The following is a 24,608-nucleotide window of genomic DNA, read 5'->3' as shown; positions in this document are numbered from 1 at the left end:
GCCTTTTCAGGAGATCTTTGTCAAGATTTCAGAGTGCACCATGTTATTCTGTCCTACTGATGAAGTTTGTTGGCAATGCAGAGAAGAGGTTTAGAGTGATTTAATTTGGTTAGTGCTTTACTTTTTTTTTTAAAGAGAAAAGTAAAACCCCTTCTCAGGACAATTTGATAGTGCGAAGTTCGTTCCAGGACTTGCTTTATACTGGCTGACATCTTAGCCACGTGAATGAGGTAATTGTTTTAATTGAAAATGCTGAAATGAGTATTAGAGGTGGTTCTGAAAAAACTACGAGCTTATTTAACTAAGTGGCTAATCTAGAAGAGGTGATTGGAGTTAAATAACAATATAATTTTCCAGCATTTGAGGTGAGACTGATAAAAGTCTTGAGAGTTTCCAGGGACAAAAATCTACAGATAATTGGCAAATTGGCTTAACTCTTATTGTCTTTGTCCAGACAATCTTTAAATTGAAACAAATTGCTGACACAGGTATTTTTGATGATACACAGACCTAACAAAGATGACCTCATTGACTTGAGGACAAAAGAAATGATGTAATATGAATCCAAGTAGAAAATTTTGGTACTTCTTGACACATACCTACCCTTATCAAATATTGTGAACTACAGGAGCTCTGAGTCCTTTGCTATAAGAGACTTTGTGAATCTGGGTTTAGCCCTTACTGCCTCCAAAATGAAGCAATAAAAAATCAATGGGATGTAAAATATATTTCTATTTCTTACTCCAGAAAAATTACAACCACCTTCTCACAAGAGTAAGAAAGCCATATGTCATGGATTGAATTGTGTCCCCCCAAAATATCTGTCAACTTGGCTAGGTCATGATTCCCAGTATACTATGATTGTCTATCATTTTGTCATCTGATGTAATTTCTTTATGTGTTATAAATCCTATCACTATGATGTAATGAGATGGATTAGTGGCAGTTATATTGATGAGGGAAACCCTGGTGGTGTAGTGGTTAAGTGCTGTGGCTGCTAACCAAAATGTCTGCAGTTTGAATCCACCAGGCGCTCCTTGGAAACTCTATGGGGCAGTTCTATTCAGTCCTATAGTGTCGCTGTGAGTTGGAATTTTCTCGATGGCAGTGGGTTTTAGTGGTTTATACTGGTAAGATCTACAAGATTATATAGGGTCTTAAGCTAATCTCTTTTGAGACATAAAAGAGAGAAGTGAGCAAAGAGACAGGGGAGCCTCATATCACCAAGAAAGCACTGCCGGGGGCAGAACGCACCCTTTGGACCTGAGATTCCTCCAAGGAGAAGTTCCTAGACCAAGGGAAGATTGACGATGAGGACCTTCCTCCAGAGCTGACAGAGAGAGAAAGCCTTGCCCTGGAGCTGGCACCTTGAATTCGGACTTATAGCCTACTAGACTGTGACAGAATAAATTTCTCTTTGTTAAAGCCATCCACTTGTGGTATGTCTATTAAAAAAAAAAAAAAAAACCACTGCCATCGAGTCGATTCCGGCAGCACTAAATGACCAAGACACCATAATTCTTTGCAAATGCTGACTGTGTATGGGATCAATTTCCAGTGCACTGAGATAAATAGCAAGCATATTTTCCCATATATGCACTTATAAGTATTGTTTCTAGATGGATACGCATAAATTGCATCGCATTCTCAAAGGGGTCTGTGACTCAAAAAAAAAAAGACAACAATTAAAGAATTAAAGTAGAAGATGAGCTGATGACGCAGCTTGCTGTGTTTAGTGGGCTTCCTCTGCATTTGTCTTGTGGGCATTCTGCCACAAAATTAGCTGTTATCACCTTTGCTCACTCCAGTTTGCTGAGCAGTGCAGACCAGAGTGGGCTCTGTTACATTGCAGGAGATAAAGCCACGCACATTACAACGTGTGCCTGGGAGCACGCCTGAAAATGAAGGCTGGAGAACAGGAAGGGGGAGTGGAAGAAGACGGAAGCTTCCCCGTCCCCGCACCCCACTACTTTTAAATCTAACCCTGGATCTGAGGGGCAAGGGGCTCAGGAGGTGAACTAGAGTTTACTGTAAAGTTCTTCTTGAAACAATATTATTATGTTAGGGGCAACAATAGCTACTTCAAAATAACTCATCGTCAGCCTGACTAGGTACTTCCCATTTTGCTAATTAGTTCAGAATTATGATGAGGTCCTGAGGTGTTCTCGAGGAGGAGGATGGCTGATAACAGGAGACTGTGTATCAGGTTATAGAGATATGCATTCAAGTACAGTCGTGACAAGTTATTTTCAAATCTCTCTACCTCTGAAGAGGTGATGCTGTTATAAAATAACATGTGCAAACATTTTTATTCAGAGTGATATATCCCAGTGTGAGATGTCATATAGTGTAGAGCTTTATGCTTTTTTTTTTTCTTGCTGGATTGACGATATGAAAAATATTCCTGATGCAATTGAAAGGTGTTCTTGAGCTCACCAAAGCATCTATGAGTTCTTAAGTCAACAATGTACGAAAAAAGGGTTAACTGGTTCTCAATCTTTTATATTCGGAAAATTTCCTTTTCTTGTTTAAGAGCTCTAAAAAGAATAACCACCCAGAGTTGTAGAATTTTTATGTGCTTGAAAAGGAAGATACATAGTAACTTTTTAACTTACAAAGATGATGAATATGCTGTTGCTGCTTGGTGCCATCTAGTCAGCCCCAATTCATTGTGATCACTTGAACGGAACACTGCCTGGTCCTGTGCTAGCCTCACAGTGGTTGCTATGTTTGAGCCCATTGTTGCAGCCACTGTGTCAATTCATCTCATTGAGGGTCTTCCTCTTTTTTGTTGAGCCTGTACCTTACCAAGCATGATGTCCTCCAGGGATTGGTCCCTCCTGATAACATGTCCAAAGTACATGAGACGAATTCTCTCCATCCTTGCTTCCAAAGAGCACTCTGGCTGTATTTCTTCCAAGACAGACTTGTTTATTCTTCTGGAAGTCCTTGGTATATTCAAAATTCTTAGCTAACACTATAATCCAAAGATGTCAATTCTTCTTCGGTCCAGCTTTTGCATACCTATGAGGTGACTGAAAGTATCACAGCTTGGGTCAGGTACACCTTAGCCCTCAAGGTGACATCTTTGCTTTTTAACACTTTAAAGAGGTCTTTTGCAGTGGATTTGTCCAATGGAATGTGTCATTTGATTTTTTGACTTCTTGACTGGTGAAGGTAAAAAAAAAAAAAAAATAGACCTTGTTTATTCAGTTTTAATGAATGTTGACAAATGTACTTGTGGGTACAATCTCTAGCTGTGATGTCTGGGCACATTTTTAAGTTCAACAGTGCAATGGCTATGGTGAATTAGATAGTGGGGCATCACTGTCTCTAAAGATGGCGTAGACTGGGCACATCCTGACAATGTCAAAAAACCCCCTTCTGATTTAGGACAGGACAAGGTTTAGGGGGTGTCTTAGTTGCCTAATGCTGTTGTAGCAGAAATGCCACAAGTGTGTGGCTTTAAAGAACAGAAATTTATTTTCTCACAGTTCAGGAGGGTAGATGTTTCAATTCAGGCCATGGCTCTGGTGGGGAGGGGCGTTAGGCAGAGGGGGTGTCCTTCCTTCTCTATTTCAACTTTTACTAGCTTCTAGCAATACTTGGCATTACTGGGCTTGTAGATGCATCTGTGTCTGTTGTCCATCTTCTTCTCCTCCCAGCCCCATGTGTGTCTCCCTGTCTGTTCTGTTCTTTTTACAACTCAGACTTGATTAGGTTTAGGACCCACCCTACTCTGGCATGGCCTCATTAATATAAAAAAAAAAAAAAAAAAACCCTATTTTCAAACAGGGTCATATTTATAGGGATTTGGATTTCAGTGCGTATTTTTGGGGAACACAAATCAATCCATAACAACAGGAGGATGTTTAGATTTGAAAAGATCAGAGAGAGGCTGTTCGGCAGAAAGAAGTACATAACTAGCTTAAGAGGATGGTGTGGTGTGTTAATGTTGGGGTTAGACAGAAGGGTTTAGTTGATGGACTATATCTTCATGATGCAATTTTAAAATATGTTGCTTCTTTTTTTTCTTGAAATTTGTGACATCATTTTGGATGTACCTAAAGCTACGAGATTTTAGTGCTAAAATGGGCTTGTGAATAGATATTCTCAAACATTTTCTGCTAGTCACCCCTTGTTTTCTAGTTGAAACTCCTCTAGATGCTGACTTGCCCTAAGTAACTAGTTGGTATTAGAACTTGAACTGTTTCAGATCTGACTACCAGACAAAAGCTCTCTTCTGCTACACCAAATTGAGCCAAAATAAAGGAGGAAAAGAGAATACAAAGGAAATACTTTTTTTTTTTTTAATCTTTTTGTTAATGCAGAATGGTAAAGGAGCAAATAGTAATAGTTCATATTACTTGCTTATTTTGTTTTATTGCTTTTTGTATAGCAAACATGCATGTGTTGGTAAGTGGAGATATATTTTCTTAGTTTGAGGTGAAAAATAATGTAGGAATATGGTATTAATATATTAATGTTCTTCGAAAACCAAAGAGACAGGAGACATTTTCATTTACAAAACTATTAAGCTCTTAACTTGGCTTGGGTTACAACAAAATTGGATCTATTTTTTCCTAGCTCAATGTAGAAAACACAATATGCACTCAATATACATTTATTTAACGGATGAATAAATTAACTCAAACAATTCTTGGGGACCTGGCATATGTCAAGTCTGCTGAATATTATCCATTCAAAGATTCAGCTCCTTTCCCACCTCTCTTAAGAAGCCTCTGGAATCTGAAAGTCCTCTGCCTTTTGTATATTCATAGCTCATATTATTTGCTTGTTTTTCACGTGCAGTGATTCTTTACAACTATTTAGTTGCACGCCCTTAATCAAGTGTTACTGTTTGTAGGTTCCAAATTCTCTTAGGAAAGTCTTAAAAGTATAATCAAATTAAGATGGCATGAATGCAACTTTCCCTTTTTATGATCAGAGGTTTCAAGTGTTGTAGGATTAATTCAAACTTTTATTTTTGTATAATAGGCAAATTGAGCTCCAAATACTTAGATGGAGCCATATAAAATGTCAGCAATTTTATATGGTGAACCTGCTACTTTACTGTCTAATATATTTTGAATGTTGTTGTTAGGTGTCGTCCAGTCAAGCCCAACTCATAGTGACCCTATGTACAACAGAAGGAAACACTGCCCACTCCTACACCATGTTCACAATCATTGTTGTGGGTGAGCCCACTGTTATAGCCACTGTTTCAATCCATCTCATTGAGGGCCTTCCTCTTTTTCACCGACCCTCTACTTTCCCAAGCATGATGTCCTTCTCCAGGGACAGGTCCCTCTTGATAACACGTCCAAAATATGTAAGACGAAGTCTCTCAATCCTTGCTTCTAAGGAGCATTCTGGCTGTACTTCTTCCAAGGCAGATTTGTTTGTTCTTTTGGCAGTCCATAGTATACTCAATATTCTTAGCCAACACCATAATTCAAAGGGATCTATTTTTCTTCCGTCTTTTCTGTTCATTGCCCAGCTCTTGCATGCATATGGGGCGATTGAAAACACCATGGCTTGGGCCAGGTGAACCTTAGCCTTCAAGGCGACTTCTTTGCCTTTTAACACTTTAAAGAGCTCTTTTGCAGCAAATTTGCCCAATGCATTGTGTCCTTCGATTTCTTGACAACTGCTTCCATGGGCATTGACTGTGGATCCAAATAAAGTGAAATCAGTCCCTGACAACTTCAATCTTTTCTCCATTTATCACAATGCTGCTTATTGGTCCAGTTATGAGAATTTTTGTTTTCTTTTTGTTGAGGTGTAAACTATACCGAAGGCTGTAGTCTTTGATCTTCATCAGTAAATACCTCAGTCCTCTTGGCTCTAAGCGAGCAAGATTGTGTCATCTGCATATCACAGGTTGTTTATGAGTCTTCCACCAATCCTGATGCCACATTCTTCCTCATATAGTCCAGTTTCTTGGATTATTTGCCCAGTATATAAACTGAATATGTATGGTGACAGGGTACAATCCTAATGCACACCTTTCCTGATTTTAAACCATGCAGTATCCCCTTGTTCTGTTCAAACAACTGCCTCTTTGTCTATGTACAGATTATGCATGAGCACAATTAAGTGTTCTGGAATTCTCATTCTTTGCAATGTTGTCCATTATTTGTTATGATCCACACAGTCGAATGCCTCTGCATAGTCAATAAAACAGGCAAATGTCTTTCTGGTATTCTCTGTTTTCATCCAAGATCCATCTGACATCAGCAATGATATCCCTGGTTCCATGTCCTCTTCTGAATCCGGCTTGAATTTTTGGCAGTCCCCTGTTGATGTACTGCTGCAGCCGGTTTTGAATGATCTTCAACAAAGTTTTACTTGTGTGTGATATTAATGATATTGTTCGATAATTTCTGCATTTGTTTGGATCACCTTTCTTGGGAATAGGCATAAATATGGATCTTTTCCAGTCAGTTGGCCAGGTAACTGTCTTCTGAATGTCTTGGCATAGACAGGTGAGCACTTCCAGTACAGCATCCATTTGTTGAAACATCTCAGTGTGTATTCTGTCAGTTCCTGGAACCTTGTTTTTTTGCCAATACCTTCAGTGCAGCTTTAACTTCTTCCATCAGTACCATGGGTTCCTGATCATATGCTACCTCCTGAAATGTTTGAATGTTAACCAATTCTTTTTGGTACAGTGACTCTGTGTATTCCTTCCATCTTCTTTTGATGCTTTCCATTTCTTTTAATATTTTCCCCCTAGAATCTTTCACTATTGCAACTCAAAGCTTGAATTTTTTCTTCAGTTCTTTCAGCTTGCAAAATGCCCAGCATGTTCTTCCTTTTTGGTTTTCCAACTCCAGGTTTTTGCACATGTCATTATAATATTTTACTTTGTCTTCTCAAGTACCCTTTGAAATCTTCTGTTTAGCTCTTTTACTTCCTCATTTCTTCTGTTTGCTTTAGCTACTTGATGTTCAACAGCAAGTTTCAGAGTCCTTTCTGACATCCATTTTGTCCCTTTTCTTTCTTTCCCGTCTTTTTAATGGCCTCTTGCTTTCTTCATGGAGGATGTCCTGGATGTCATTCCACAACTCCTCTGGTCTTTGGTCAATAGTGTTCAATGCATCAAATCTTTTCTTGAGATGGTCTCTAAATTCAGATGGGATATACCCAGTGCTATCGAGTTGATTCCAACTCATATTGACCCTATAGGACAGAGTAGAACTGCCCCATAGAGTTTTCAAGGAGCACCTGGCAGATTCAAACTGCCGACATTTTGGTTAGCAGCCATAGCACTGAACCACTACACCACCAGGGTATCCAGATGGGATATACTCAAGGTCATACTTTGGCTCTTGTGGACTTGTTCTAATTTTCTTCAGCCTTCAATATTCAAGATTCTTTTGACTTAATAGGGACAATATTTTAGTAAAAATTGTATGGTGCTTATAAAGGTTATCTTGTTGCATTTGTACTGGTTTCCACATTTTCAATGGTAAGGTCACATAGATATCCTGGTTGGTGGAAGGCTCATTTGTCATCTAAGTTATTTCATATGACTGTGGGATTCAAGGTGAGAAGTAGGTCTAAAAGGAAGGTAGGATCCAATTAGTTTGTTAATTTAGTAGGAGTTAATATGGAGGGAAAATTGAGACATAATGAAGATACTTTGTGAGTTAGAGAGACAGAAAACTAGGCACCAAGAGATAATAGTGACATGGTGGGAAACATCAGGAAGTATAAAAAAGTATTGATGGTTATTTCTTTCTTATTATTATTTTAGTAAGTTTTATTTTAGCTTATTCAAAAATTTTCTGTTCAATTAAATTAAACCATCTCGAAGTACAGGGGGAAAAAAACTCACAGTCTGGGGAAGATATGGAGGAGGGAAGTAGCTACTGTAGACAATTTTCAAAGATTTGAAAGATTTACATTTTGAAATGGGTTTCCATTTGGTCTGTGTTGCTCCAATGGGAACTACTAGTTAGAAAGAAGTTCTAAGGGGAGGAGATAGTCACTTTGAATGAGATAAACAGTTTAGTAATCAGAAAATTGAATGTTGTTCCTTGGGGGTAAGTGAGTTCTTCGATTTGGTTATATTTCAGCAGAAACTTATTGATAATTCGAGAGGTTAGCTGTCAAGTTGGATAAGGAAGTGGATTTGTTGTAAAGGAGATTTAACTAGTAAATTCTAAGTTCTCCTTAAAATTTTCATAAATCATGATTCTCTTCTTGGCATCTAATTGACTCTTGCTATGATTTATTATTCTGCAGTTTGTTTTGGTCAAGTCTTCTAAATACTAGGTAATACTCAACAAATACAACCGATCTTTGCATTTTGCTTTATGATATAATTGATATTCTAGAATGTGCTTTTCCTGGTCATACGTCAACAAGAATCTATAAAAATACAATGTTCTGATTTTAAAGGATGATGTTATTATAGCAACATGCCTGGAAAAATATTCTTGGGATGTCTAAAATTTATATTGTGTTGTAAAACTGAAGTATGGGCCAAGGGTTAACAAACTTGAGTTTTGACCTTAAAACTAGTCTCAGAAAACAATTTCATTAAAAACACTACTGGGTAGTGTCCTTCTGATAGATATGCCCAGAGCTATCTTTTTCATTAGTCTTTTAAGCACTAATTCTTCAGTTTAGTTCTAAAAATGAGATGAACTCCCCCTCCTAGTTGGGTCATCAATTTTTACCTGCCAATACAGTTTGATGAGCTTGCTTATATACTGCTCACTTCTTCCACAGAGCCAGAACATGTAGTCAGCAATCATGGCACTCCTAAGGACAATGACAGATTTTTTTAAAAACAAATTTATAGGACTGAAGGAACACCATAACTGGAAGTATATACAAATACTGAGTAAAAAGTTTTTGTAATGAATAATTTTGACTAGACTAATTTTAAGCAAAGCATAAAGCACATTTTGGAATGTAGAGGTAGCTTTATTTAGTTTATAGCTAAACTAAAACTATAGGAGAGAAGCAACAACTCATTTTCTTTTAGATGGTTTTCTATTTGTACAGTATAAAAATATTTAAAGACTTTAAGAGAATGCTTTATTTTGGTTGTTTCTTTTTAAGCTTCAAAGCATTTATAGACTAATGTATATTTTATGTACTTTGAAATGCCTTCACACCTAGCATAGAATATATTATTTTTCTTGTTGTTAGTTGCTGTCTGACTCATGGAGACCCCATGTACAAGATAATGAAACTTTGCCAGTCCTAGGCCATCTTCATAATCATTGGTATGCTGGAGTCCAGTGTTGTGGCTACTGTGTATTTTGACTGCCTTCTAACTTAGGGAACTCATCTTCCAGCACTATATCAGACAGTATTCTCTTGTGACCCATAGGGTTTTCGCTGGCTAATTTTTGAGAGTAGATTGCCGTGCCTTTCTTCCTAGTTTGTCTTAATCTGGAAGTTCCACTGAACGCTGTCCACCATGGGTGACCCTGTTGGTATTTGAAATACTGGTGGCATAGCTTCCAGCATCACAGCAACATGCAAACCACCACAGTATGACAAACTGACAAAGGGTGGTGGATAGCATATAAGCTGACTATTATACTGGTATTTACGCATATCTCAGGCTTTACCTGAGTTAAAGATTACTCACCTCTGATTAAATCAGCCTCTTTAAAATTGAAAATAAAAAATGTCCAGTTCAACAAACATTCCCACTCCCCCAATCATTGCATCTAATTGAATTGGTTTTAGTGTCTAGTCTGTACAACAACTGAATTAGTCTTATTAAGCTGAGAGGATATTAAAAACTATGGTGCAACAGATATTAATTCATTGTTTAGCACCCTTTGGAAAAACGTTTACTTTTATGACTGTTTCTCTGCTAGGCCTCCATATTTCTTTTCTCTAGAGATTTGAAATTCAATTAAATGTGACTAGAAGTAATTCCAAATTGTCACATTAGCCAATTAAACATATAATAATCCTGTGTACCTAATCACTAGTACCAAAAGTTTATTTATTGAAGTGGAGCTATCACTGTGTACCCCTGAATGTTTTTCTTATCTTTGCCTGCAGATATGTGTTGTTTCTTGACATCATTGTAAATTGAATTAGAAAATTTCCTGCCCTAAATATAGGTTGTCTAAGGCACAGAAGCTATAAGCTTACTATAGCACCCTGTTGAAAGAATTAAAATGTTTAGATTCTCGCTGAGGACAGACAAAAATAAAGACTTTCAAAATAAACCATGGAAACAAATACCACCATTTGAAGAATTATTCAGCTCAATATATATTTTTTATCATGTGGTGTTGAAAAGAAGCTGTTCCTGACATTTCAAAATAAATGACAATAATCTAAAGAATAATAACTAATCTTTTAGAAATAATTCTTCATATTTTCCAAAGCCTTAATTTGATGATAAGATAATAAGAGATAGGTTTTGATATTATGTGAATATGTATGTGGTAGAAAACAAGTTATAAAAATTATATAGACTAGAGAGAGATGAAAATACATTTCAAACATTTGCATTTTGATAGAAACACTTGGAAACATTTTCCTTCTATGACAACCTAAAAAAGAAAGTCTATTTAACATGTAGATGCTTTTTACCTAGTAGAAAATCATTTAATCAAATTCTGAATTTAAGAACTTATCAAAAAATGTAAAAATTTCACTCTCAAGCACAGCACCCCTGAATTTATAAACATTGTACACTTTTAGGTGACAACTCATTTCCGTGCTCTGATTTCTCCTACCATGGGTATGGCTCAATAAACATTGCTTAACAAGAACATCAGAGATAAGTTAAAACAGGAATTATCAACTTATTCATATAAAAAGGTCAGATAGTAAATATTTTAGGCTTTGTGCACCAAGTGGTTTCTGTTGCAACTACTCAACTCTGCCACGCTAAAGCAGCTACAGACAATATATAAACAAGTGAGTGTGGCTGTCTCTATACTATTTAATAAAGCATATAGTGGGCTAGATTTGGAAGGGTTTGTTGAAAGCTGAGTTAAAGAAATTATTAGGTTGAGTGCCCCATGGTGAACACTGGTATATTTGTCAGCCATTAATCAGATGCCAGCTTCCATACGCTTCAGACTTAGGTTCCCTTATATAATTTCAGTCCACTGTTTTCTCTTCAGGGACAATGCAACACATTGCACTAAAATTACTGAGCAGAGTTCTGGAAAGACACTACAATTTTGAAACATGCAAAGAAAGTAATGTAAAAGAATAATCCTGGATTAAAGACACAGTAGATTGAGTCCAGCAAAAGCTAAATTGATAGAGTAGCTATAATGTTAGTGATTGTCACCCTTGGTGTTATGGATTGAATTGTGTCCCTCCAAAATGCATGTAAATTTGGCTGGGCCATGGTTCCCAGTATTGTGTGGTTGTCCTCCATTTCGTGATCTGATGTATTCATCCTATGTATTATAAATCCTAACCTCTGTGATGTTGGGGCCCTGGTGGCACAGTGGTTAAGAGCTCAGCTACTAACCAAAATGTCAGTAGTTCAAATCCACCAGCCACTCCTTGGAAACACTATGGGGCTGTTCTACTCTGTCTTATAGGGTTGCTAGGAGTCAGAATTGACTAGATGGCAACGAGTATGGTTACGGATGATGTCGATGAGGCAGGATTAGGGGCAGTTATGTAAATAAGGTAGGACACAATCCTAAAGGATTAGGCTGTGTCTTGAGTGAATCTCTTTTGGGATATAAAAGAGAGAAGTGAGCAGATACTTCAGGGAGCTCATATCACCAAGAAAGAAGTGCCGGGAGCAGAGAGCATCATTTGGACCTGGTGTCCCTGCACTGAAAAGCCTCTACACCAAGGGAAGATCGATGACATGGACCTTTCCCTAGAACTGACAGAGGGATAGCATTCCCTGGGAGCTGGCACCCAGGATTTGAACTTCTAGTCTCCTAGACTGTGAGAGAATAAATTTCTGTTCATTAAAGCTATCCAAACGTAGTATTTCTGTTATGGCAGCACTAGAAAACTAAGACACTTGGATTGGAATAATTGTGACAGAGCAGAAGATAAATCACCAAAGCGGGTTTCTAGGGCTTTATTGAATTTTTGCTTTTGCTGACTTGGTTTTGAGTTCACTGAAAAATTAGAATTTTCATAATATTTATTAGTGTTTTTCAAATGTTGCTTTTTCTGTGTTGTCAATAGTTTACCACATTCTTAACTGTGATTTTTATTACACCTTGGGACTCAAGTCTATTTTCAAAGGAACACATTCCAAATTTATATTGAAACAAGTGAAGAATTAAGATTCATTGAGATTATGAAGACAGAGCCAACATGGTGCCCCAGACAGATGCATCATGACACCCCTCTGCAGCAAAGGCTAAAAAAACTAAGTAAAACAAATACAAATGCCAATCCTGGAAACCTAAGCATCAAATGAAGAGTTAAAGAACTAAATCAAAACCGAATGGAAGAAGAAACTGAAGGAAAACAGAGAACAAGTGAAGGTCCCCTGCCAACTAACATCACACAGTGTCACCATCTTGAAGCATAGCCAGCAACAACCCCAGGCAGGGAGTACAGGAAGGCAATGTCATGGAGCACCCGATAACCAAACACACTTTCCCATCCCATACACCACCCCCACCCATTTCTGACAGGCCATGCTGAACACTCAGCTAGAGAGCTACTGGCCAGTTGCCAGCCTGCGTCCCTCTGCTCCCACCTAGCAACTCCTGCCGTGCCATATTTTTTTCCCTTTCTCCCTCCCACCTAGCCATGTGCACCACCCCCATCCTTTCCCAATGAGGAATGCCATACCACTCGGCTAGAGAGCTACCAGCCCACCATCACACAGGTCCACCCCACCATAACCTGTTGGCTCCTGCTGTACCATTTTTTTTTCTTCTTTCCCTTTCTTCCTTTTCTTTTTCCCTCCCATCTAGCGCTGTATGCCACCTCTTTTCCTTCCTGCTGGGCCACATCTTGCCACTGTGGCTAGAGAATCACTGGCTTGCTGCCACTTGGAGGCTGCCCCACCCCCACACACTGGCTCCCACTGCACCATTTTGTTTTATTTTTTCCCTTTCTTCCTTTCTCCCTCCCTCCTAGCCCTGTTTGTCACCTCTCCACTTCCCTCTGGGCCACACCACACCACTTTGGCTAGAAAGCCACTGGCCCACCTCTTTCTACCTCCTGTCTAACCACTTCTAACCCCTCTTTCTGCTGGCTCCCAGGTCCACCCTACCTCCACCCACCAGCTGCCCTTTTTCTTTCTTTCCTTCTTTTTTCTCCCCCCCCTCCCCATTTATTCCATATGCCAGCCCACTTCTTGCTGGCCCTTGCCATGTTGCCTTTACTAGAGCATCTCTGGCTCAGGTCTACCACGGCACTGGGCCTGCCCTGCCTCTCCCCCCTCATCACTGGAACAGTTGCTGAATGAAGGGAAGCAAGCCTGTAGCACTTGCTTTCTGACACCCCCACCTATCAGACTATGGGCTGTGAATGCTCCCACATCACTAGACCAACACCAGGAGCAGAGAGCGCCTACCCAGTCTGCCCTTAGTCACTTTGCCAAACCAGCATACAGCAAAGTGGGCTCACTCTGCCTGCTGCTGCCCTGCCACCAGGATAAGGTGGTAAGAGCTATCATGCCCTCAGATAAGCAAGCAAAAAAGCATGCCTGGCCAGCCTGTCTTGATGTATCAAAACTAAACAAAGAAGCAGGATGAAACAAATGAACATACAATCAATCAATAAAATAATACCTTAATGTCTCAGAAACAGCAGATGACATCAAAACATAAAAAAGCAGGACAAGATGGCTCCAGCAAGTGACCAAAATAAAAAATCAGATGACTTTCCAGTAGAAGAAAAGGCAGTTGGAACTACCTGATGTGGAATTCAAAAGAGGAATACTTATGGCTCTCCAAGAGATTAGGAAAGAGATCAAGGAAAACATAGACAATCTGAAGGAAAAAAAAATTGGCAAAATCATGGAAAACACACACACAAAAATGAAAAAAATAGCCAAAATCAAGGAAAATATAGACAAAACAATAGCATTCATGAAGAGAATACAAGAACAAAGCATCAAAATAAATAAGCAACTTCCCCTGGAAGCTCTTTTAGCTTGACAATGAAGTCACTCCTGAAGTTCACACTTTAGCCAAAGATTAGACAGGTCCATAACACAAAATGAGATGAAAGGGGCACACCAACCCAGGGGCAATGACTAGAAGGCAGAAGGGACACCAAAGCTGGTAATAGGGAGCCCAGGTTTGAGAAGGGAGGGTGTTGACATGTCACGGGGTTGTTAACCAATATCATGAAACAATGTGCACACTAACAGTTTAAGAAGAAGCTAGTTTGTTCTGTGCACCTTCATCTAAAGTACAATAAAAAAAGCAATTAGAAACCATACAAAAACCAGAACTAGAAATCCAAAAGATAATAAAATTTCAGAAATGTACAACACCATAGAATGTATTAGAAGCAATTTTGAAGCAATGGAAAACAGGATCAGTGAGATTGAAGACAAATCCATGGATGCCACGTTGTTTGAGAAAAAAACCAGAGGAAAAAAGTGAAGAAAACCTAAGAATTATGTGGGATACAATCAAGACAAAAATTTGAGCATGATGGTAGTTCCAGAACAGGGTGAAAAAATGGAAAACAGAGAGAAGATTGTTGAAGATTTGCTGGCAGAAAACTACCCAAATATCATGAAAAGATAAAAAGCTTATCATCTAAGAAGCTCAATGAACCCCAAATAGGATAGCCCCCAAAAGGAAGTCACCAAGATATATCATAATCACACTCACCAAAACCAAAGACCTGAAAGCAGCTAGAGAACAATGAAAAGTCTCTCACAAAAGGGGAAACAATAAGACTAAGCTCTGATTACTCAGAGGAACTGTGCAGGCAAGAAGGCAATGGGATGACATATATAAAACCTTAAAAGAAAAAAACTGCCAACAAAGAATAATATATCCTGCAAAACTCTCTCTCAAATAAGATGGTGAAATTAGGACATTTCCAGATAAATGGAAATTAAAGGAATTTGTAAAAACCACACCAAAATTACAAGAAATATTAAAGAGAGTCTTTCAGTTAGAGAACGAACAACATCTGACAACAACCGGAGTCTAGGACACAGGACAGCATCACCCAGATACCAACCTAGGTAAAGAACTCTCAATAAAATAAGGCTAAAAGACTTAAAACAGGGAAACAGAGACATCAATCTGTAAATGACAACAATGTTAAAACAATAAAAGGGGGAAAAACGGTGTAGGTATAAAACTGTCAAATGAAGAAGAAGTCAAGGTGATATCAGGTCATAAAAGACTAGTTCAAACTTAGAAAGATAAGAGTAAATTTCAAGGTAACCACACAGAAATTTAACAAACCTACTCATCAGAATAAAAAAGAAAATCATAAAGACTCAGTAAATACAAATTGTATCATAACAAAAGAGGATCCACAAACAAAAGGAACTGAGCACAGGGAAGTAAGAGGAACAAAGAAAATGCTGGCAGCACAAAAACAAAACAAACAAACAAAAAACCACAGTATGACAGCAATGAATTTATACCTACTGATAATCACGCTGAATGTAAATGGCTTAAATGACCCTGTAAGGAGACAGAGAGAGTGGCAGGATGGATAAAAATGCATGACCCATCAAAATGCTGTCTAAAGAGATACACTTTAAACACAAAGACATAAATACATTAAAAATCAAAGGATGAAAAAATATATCAAGCAAACAGTAATCAAAAAAAAAAAAAAAAGGACAGGAGTGGCAATACTAATCTCAGATAAAATAGACTTTAAAGCAAAATCCACCATAAAACACAAGGAAGGTCATTACATAATGATTAAAGGGACAATACACCAAGAAAACATAACCTTAATAAATATCTATGCAACCAATGACAGGACTCCAAAATACATAAACATCACTAACAGCACTGAAAAGAGAAATTGACAGTTCCACAATAATCGTAGGAGACTTCAAGATACCACTCTCAGTAAAGGATTGAACATGTAGAAAGAAAGTCAACAAAGGTACCTAAGATCTAAAAGCCAAATTCAGCCAACTTGACCTCACAGACATATATGGAATGGTCCATCCAACAGCAGTAAATTATATATTCTTTTCCAACACATATAGAACACTCTACAGCATAGACCACATTTTAGGCCACAAAGCAACCCTCAATAAAATTCCAAACATTGAAATAATATAAAGCATTTTCTCTGATCAAAATGCCGTAAAAGTACCTAGGTAGATCAATAAGGCCAAAAGAAATATAGGGCATCCAAATTGTTAAGGAAGAAGTAAAACTGTCCCTATGTGTGGATGATATGATACTGTACATAGAGAACCCAAAAGACCCCACGAGAGTACTACTGGGACTAATAGAAAAATTCAGCACAGAGCAGGATACAAGATAAACACATAAAAATCAATTGGATTCCTATACACCAATAAAGAGAACTATGAAAAGGAAATCAGGAAAGCAATACCATTTGTAATAGTCTCTAAAAAAATAAAGTACTCAGGAATAACTCTAGCCAGGGATGTAAAAGAGCTACACAAAAAAACTACAAAACACTACTGCAAGAAACCAAAAAAGACCTACATAAATGGAAAAACATACCATGCTTATGCATAGGTGCACTCAACATTGTGAAAATGTCAATCCTATCCAAAACAATCTACAAGTACAATGAAATTCTTATCTGAATACAAGCAAAATTCTTTAAAGAGATGGAAAAACTAATCATTACCTTTATATGCAAAGGGAAGAGGCCCCGGATGAGTAAAGCAACACTGAAGAAGAATGTTATGAGGACTCAAAGCGCCTAATCTCAGAACCTACTATACAGCTACAGTAGCCAAAACAGCCTGGCACCTGTACAACCATAGACACATTGACCAGTGGAACAGAATTGAGAACCCAGGTGTAAATTCATCCACCTATGGTCTCCTGATCTTTGACCAAGGTCCAAAGTCCATCAAATGGGGGAAAAGATCACTTTTTAAACAAATGGTACTGGCAAAACTGGATGTCCATCTGCAAAAAAAAAGAAACAGGACCCATACTTCACACCATACACAAAAACTAATTCAAAATGGATCAAAGGCCTAAATATAAAACCAAAAACTATAAAGATCATAGAAGAAAAAATAGGATCAATGCTAGAGGCCCTAATACACTGCATAAACAGGATACAAATCATAACTAACAATACACAAACACTAGAAGATAAGCTAGATAACTGGGATCTTCTAAAAATTTAACACTCATGGTCATCAAAAGACTCCACCAAAAGAGTAAAAAGAGAACATACACACTGGGAAAAATTTTTTGGCTACGACAAATCCAACAAAGATCTAATCTCTAAAATCTCCAGGAAAATCCAACACCCTTACAACAAAAAGGCAAATAATCCACTTAAAAAATGGACAAAGGATATGAGCATATACTTCACCAAAGAGGGCATTCAAGCAGCTGACAGATACCTGAGGAAATGCTTGAGATCATTAGCCATTAGAGAAATGCTAATTGAAACTACAATGAAATACTATCTCACCCCGACATTACTGTCACTAATTAAAAAAACAGAAAATAACAAATTTTGGAGAGGCTGTGGGGAAATTGGAACTCTTTTTTTTGTGTGTGCAAAAAATACATCACTTGAATCTAATCATAAGGAAACATTGGAGAAGCCAAAACTGAGGGCCATTCCACACACAAAATAAATAAATAAATAAAAAGCCTATAATCTTAAAAATGTCAATGTTGTGAAAAACATATAATGGCTAAGGAATAGAATATGGCCGGAGATTAAAGAAGACTAAAGAGACATGACCACTAAATGCAAGGTGTGGTTTTTGGACTGAATACTGTTCCAGAAGAAGTTACTGTAAATGACATTATTGGGAGAAATGGCAAAACTGGGATATTGGCTGCAGATAATAATATTGTATCAATGTTTAATTTCACAAATTTGATAGCCATATCGTGGTTATATTAGCAGAATACCACAGCTTAGGAAGTACGTAATGAATATTAAGGCGGTAATAGAGTATAACATAGGCAGAAAATTGGAACTCTTATGCACTGCTGGTGGGAATGCAAAATGGTGCAACCATTTTCAAAAACAATATGGAGCTTCCTTAAAAAGCCAGAAATAGAAACACCATATGATCCAGCAATCCCACTTCTAGGAATATGTCCTAGAGAAATAAGAGCTGTTACATGAATAGACATATGCACATCCATGTTCATTGCAGCATTGTTCACAATAGCAAAAAGATAGAAACTACCTGGATGCCCATCAACAGATGAATGAACAAACAAACTATAAACAATGAAATACTATGAAACGATAAAGAACAATGATAAATCTGTGAAACATCTCACGATATGGATGAATCTGGAGGGCATTATGCTGAGTGAAATTAGTCACAAAAGGACAAAAATTGTATGAGATCACTATTATAAAATCTCATGAAAAAGTTTACACACGAAAAGAAATAATCTTTGATGTTTACGAGGGAAGGGAGGAGTGGGGAGGGAAAAACACTAACTAGACAATAGATAAGTGGTAACTTTGGTGAAGGGTAAGACAGTACACAATACTGGGGAAGCCAGCACAACTTGACCAAAGCAAGCTCATGGAAGCTTCATAGACACATCCAAACTCCCTGAGGAATCAAATTACTGGGCTGAGGGCTGGGGACCATGGTCTCGGGGACATCTAGCTCAATTGGCATAACATAATTTTTAAAGATGTTCTACATCCTACTTTGGTGAGTAGTGTCTGGGGTCTTAAAATCTTGTGAACAGCCACCTAAGATATTCCACTGGTCCCACTCCATCTGGAGCAAGGGAGAATGAAGAAAACCAAAGACACAGGAAAAGATGAGTTTGAAGGAGTAATGGACCACAACTACCACAGCCTCCACCAGACTGAGTCCAGCATAACTAGATGGTGCCTGGCTACCATCAGTGACTTCTCTGACAGGGATCACGAAAGAGGATCCCAGACAGATTGGAGAAAAATGTAGAACAAAATTCTAACTCACAAAAAAAGATCATACTTACTGATCTGACAGAGACTGGAGAAACTCGAGAGTATGGCCCCCAGAGATCCTTTTAGCTCAGTATTGAAGTCACTCTTGAGGTTCACTCTTCAGCCAATGATTAGACAGGCCCATAAAACAAAGTGAGACTAAATGGGCACACCAACCCAGGGGCAAGGATGAGAAGGCATGAGGGGACAGGAAAGCTGGTAATGGGGAACCCAAGGTTGAGAAGGGAAGAGGGTTGCCATGTCATGGGGTTTGGCAACCAATGTTCACAAAACAATATGTGTATTAATTGTTTAATAAGAAACTCTGTGAACTTCCATCTAAAGCACAATAATAAAACAAACAAAAATGACAAAAAAAAAAAAAAAAAAAGACACCTGATGTCAATGTGAATGTGACCTTATTTGAAAATAGTGCCTTTACAGACATAATTAGTTAAATTAAGATGAAGCCATTTAGGGTAAGCCCTAACCTCCTTATGACTGGCATCCTTATAAGAAGAGGAGACACCAGGGAATTCAGAGGCAGAGAATGGAGTAATGCTACTACAAGCCAAGGAATGCCTGGGGTTACCAGAAGATGGAAGAGGCAATGAAGGTTCTTCCTCTAAAATCTTCAGAGAGACCATGTCCCTGCTGACACTCTGAAGTCAGGCTTCTGGGCTCCAGAACGGTGAGAGGATAAATTTCTGTTGTTTTAAGCCAAACGACAACAAAAAATGCCATAAAAGTAGAAATCAATAGCAGGAAGAGCAAGGAAAAAACAAAAACAAAAAAACCTCTAATACATGGAAACTGAATAACATCTGGTAACAACTGGGTAATAGAATAAATCAAAGGGAATTAAAAAAAGGCCTGGAATTAAATGAGAATGAAACATATCATACCAAAACCTTTGGACACAGCAGAGGCAGTGCTCAGAGGTCAATTTATAGCAATGAATGCACGTATCAAAAAATAAGGAGGGGCCAACATCAAAATGTTAGCTCTACAACTCGAACAAATAGAAAGAGAACAGCTAAAGAAGGTTACAGCCACGAGAAGGATATAAAAAAAGATTAGAGCAGAAATAAATGAAATAGAGAACAGAAAAACAATAGAAAGAATCCACAGGAACAAAAGTTGATTCTTTGAAAGATCAACCAAATGGACAAACTATTGGCCGAACTGAACAAAGAAAAACACAGGAGAGGAAGCAAATAACTGCCCATAAGAAATGAGACAGAGGACATTACAACAGACCCAACTAAAATAAAAAGGATCATGACAGAATACTATGGGAAATTGTACTCCAACAAATTTGAGAACCTAGAGGAAATGGACAAATTTCTAGAAATGCACTATCTAAACTAATGCAAGCTGACACAGAAAATCTGAATAGGCCCACAACAAGCAAAGAGATTGAAGAGGTAATAATGATAATAATAAAAACCTCCTAACAACAACAACAAAAAAGCCCAAACCTGGAAGCCTTCATTGGAGAATTCTACCAAACATTCAGAGAAGAGCTCACACCAGTACAATTCAAATTACTTCAGAGCACAGAAAAGGAAGGACTATTCCTGAATTCTTTCCATGAAGCCAGCGTAACCCTGATATCAAAGCCAGGCAAAGACACCACACAGATACATAAAAAATTACAGAGCAGTATCATGGCTATAGATGCAAAAATTCTCAACAAAATTCTAGCAAGTGGAATTCAGCATCATATCAAAAAAATAATACACTGCAACCAAATGGGATTCATAGCAGGTATGCAAGTATGATTCAACATTAGAAAATACGATCAACATAATCCACCACACATATGATCATTTCAATCCATACAGAAAAAAAAAATTGATAAAGTCCAACTCCCATTCCTGCTAAAAACCCTGAATAAAGTAAGAACAGTAGAGAAATTCCTCAACATAATAAAGGTCCTCTGGGGGTAGCATTGGAGCTCTGGTGGCACAGTGGTTAAGAGCTCAGCTACTAACTGAGCTACTAACCAAAAGGTCGGCAGTTCGAATCCACCAGCTGATCCTTGGAAACACTATGGGTCAGTTTTACACTAAGCTACAGTTGCTATAAGTTGGAATCAACTCAGTGGCAACGGGATTGGTTTGGTTTGGTACACAAAAGCAACGGCTAACATCATTTTAAATGGAGAGAGGCTGAAAACATTCTCCCTGAGAACGAAAACAAGACAAAGATGTCCTTTATCACCACGCCTATTTAACATTGTTCTGGAAGTCCTAGCTAGAGCAATAAGGAAAGAAAGGCTGTCTTTGATCATCAGTAAGTGCTTCAAATTCTCTTTGCTTTCAGCAGGCAAGGTTATTTTATCTGCAGATTGCAGGTAGTAAATGAGTCATCCTCCAATCCCGATGCCCTGCATGTTTTTTCTTCTGTAGTCCAGCTTCTCAAATTATTTGCTCAACATATAGATTGAGTCCTGATGTTAAACCATGTAGTATTCCCTTGTTCTGTTCGAATGACTGCCTCTTGGTCTATGTACAAGTTCTCCATGGACACAATTGTTCTGGAATTCCCATTCTTAGCAATGTTATCAATTATTTGTTACGATCCACACAGTTGAATGTATTTGCATAATCAAAACAGAGGCAAACATCTTTCTGGTATTCTCTGCTTTCAGCCAAGGTCCATCTGACATCAGCAATGATATCCATCGTTCCACAACCTCTTCTGAATCCGACTTGATTTTTGGGTAGTTCCCTGTCAATGTATTGCTGCAACTATTTTTGAATTATCTTCAGCACAATTTTACTTGCATATGATACTAATGATAAAAAAAAATGATATTGCTGTATAATTTCCACATTCTGTTGGATCCCCTTTCTTTGGAATGGGCACAAATATGGATCTCTTTCAGTCAATTCGCCAGGTAGCTTTTTTCCAAATTTCTTGCATACACGACTGAGCACTTCCTGTTTTGCATCCCTTTGTTGAACCATCTCAATTAGTGTTCTGTCAATTCCTGGAGCCTTGTTATTTGTCAATGCCTTCAGTGCAGCTTGAACTTCTTCCTTCAATAACATCAGCTCTTGATCATATGGTACCTCCTAAATGAATTGTTTTTTTTAAATGATTGAATGTCAGCCAATTCTCTTTGGTATAATGACTCTGTGCATTCCTTACATCTTTTTTAATGCTTCTTGTGTCGTTCAATATTTTGCCCATGTTGTTGTTGTTAGGTGCCATTGAGTCTGTTTCAACTCATAGCGACCCTATGTACAGGAGAACAAAACACTGCCCTGTCCTGCTCCATCCGCACTCGTTGACATCCTTGATCCCATTTGCATCCACTGTGTCAGTCCACCTCTTTGAGGGTCTTCCTCTTTTTCGCTGACCTCCATCAAGCATGATGTCTTTCTCCAGGGATTGGTCCCTCCTGATAACATCTTCAAAGTATGTGAAACAAAATATCTCCATTCTTGCTTCTAATGAGGATTCTGGCTGTACTTCTTCTGAGACAGATATGTTGGTCCTTCTGGCAGTCCATGGTATATTCAATATTTTCTCCAACAGTATTAATTCAAAGTGTTCAATTCTTCTTCAGTCTTCCTTAATCACTGTCCAGCTTTCACATGCATATGAGGCGACTGAAAACACCATGGCTTGGGTCAAGCACACCTTAGTCCTTAAAGTGACATCTTTGCTTTTTAACACTTTAAAGAGGTCTTTTGCAGCAGATATGCACAATGCAATGCATTGTTTGATTTCTTGATGGTTGCTTCCATGGGCATTGATTGTGGATCCAAGGAAAATGAAACCCTTGACAACTTAAATCTTTTCTTTGCATTTATCTTGATGTTGCTCATTGGTCTAGTTGTGAGGATTTTTGTTTTCTTTATGTTGAGGTGTAATCCATACTGAAGGCTGTGGCCTTTGATCTTCATCAGTAAGTGCTTCAAGTCCCCTTCACTTTCAGCAAACAAAGTTTGTCTCTGCATTTTGCAGGTTGTTAATGAGTCTTCCTCCAAACTTGATGCCCCGTTCTTCAGACAGTCCAGCTTCTCGGATTACTTGCTCAGCACACAGATTGAGTAGGTATGGTGAAAGTTCCCTGTCCATGTACTGCTGCAACCACCTCTGAATGATCTTCAGCAAAACTTTGTTTGTGTGTGATATTGTTTGATAATTTCCACATTCTGTTGGATCAGCTTTCTTTGGAATGGGTATAAATGTGGATCTCTTCCAGTCGGTTGGCCTGGTAGCTGCCTTCCAAATTTCTTGACATAGATGGTGAACACTTTCAGAGCTGCATCTGATTGTTGAAACATCTTAGTTGGTCTTCAGTCAACTCCTGGAGCCTTATTTTTCATCAATGCCTTCAGTGTAGTAACCTCTTCCTTCAGCACCATCAGTTCTTGATCATATGCTACCTCCTGAAATGGTTGAATGTTGAAAAATTCTTTATGGTACAGTGACTCTGTGTATTCCTTCCATCTTCTCCTTTTTTTTTTTAAATTTGTGCTTAAGGTGAAAATTACAGCTCAAGTTAAATTATCATACAAAAGTTTATACACAGATTGTTTTGTGACATTAGTTGCAATTCCCACAATGTGACAAGCAAACTGCCTCTTTCCACCCCAGGTTCCCTGTGTCCATTTAACCAGTTCCTGTCCCTTCCTGTTTTCTCATCCTGCCTCCAGTCAGGAGCTGCCCATTTGGTCTCATGTATGTGATTGAACTAAGAAGCACACTCCTCCCACCAAAAACCCAGTGCTGTCGAGTTGATTCCTCATGTGTATTGTTTTCCATTTTCTTTTGATGATTCCTGTGTTGTTTAATATTCTCCCTGTTGTTATTGTTGTTAGGTGCCATCAAGTCGTTTCTGACTCATAGCAACCCTATAGGACAGAATAGAACTGCCCCAAAGGGTTTCCAAGGAGCAGCTGGTGGATTTGAACTGCTGACCTTTTGGTTAGCAGGCAAGCTCTTAACCACTACGCCACTAGGGCTCCCTTTTTCCCCATAGAATCCTTCACTATTGCAACTCTAGGCTTGAATTTTTTTCTTCAGTTCTTTCAGCTTGAGAAGTGCCAAATGTGTTTTTTCCCCTTTGGTTTTCTATCTTAAGGTCTTTGCACATGTCATTATAATACTCTGTCTTCTCCAGCTGCTCTTTGAAATTTTCTGTTCAGCTTTTTTACGTCATTATTTTTTCCTTTCACTTTAGCTACTCTACGTTCAAGAGGAAGTTTCAGAGTCTCTTTTGACATCCATTTTGATCTTTTCTTTCCTTCCTGTCTTTTTAATGACCTCCTGCTTTCTTCTTGTATGGTGTCCTTAATGTCATTCCACAACTCTTCTGGTCTTTAGTCATTAGCGTTCAATGCATCTAATCTATTCTTGAGATGATCTCTAAATTCAGGTTGAATATACTCAAGGTCATACTTTGGCTCTTGTGTCTTGTTCTACTTTTCAACTTCAACTTGAACGTGCATATGAGCAATTGATAGTTTGTTCTGCAGTCGGCCCCTGGCTTTGTTCTGACTGATGATATTGAGCTTCTCCAGTGTCTCTTTCTGCGG

The 24,608-nt window shown here is 38.2% G+C and overlaps 1 protein-coding gene across 1 annotated transcript in view; it reads right to left on the bottom strand.

The window, feature by feature from the left end:
* Positions 1–24,608, bottom strand: part of SPATA16 (spermatogenesis associated 16) — a 279,989-nt gene that overhangs the window by 101,703 nt on the left and 153,678 nt on the right. Inside the window, exon 4 of the mRNA XM_049867466.1 lies at positions 8,691–8,775. Coding sequence (XP_049723423.1) covers positions 8,691–8,775 — 85 coding nt within the window. The remainder of the gene's footprint in view (positions 1–8,690; positions 8,776–24,608) is intronic.

This window comes from Elephas maximus, chromosome 23, assembly GCF_024166365.1.
Source record: "Elephas maximus indicus isolate mEleMax1 chromosome 23, mEleMax1 primary haplotype, whole genome shotgun sequence".
NCBI classification, from domain to species: Eukaryota; Metazoa; Chordata; class Mammalia; order Proboscidea; family Elephantidae; genus Elephas; species Elephas maximus.
The sequence above is the reverse complement of the archived record's forward strand: the minus strand, read 5'-3'. Positions and strand labels throughout refer to the sequence as shown.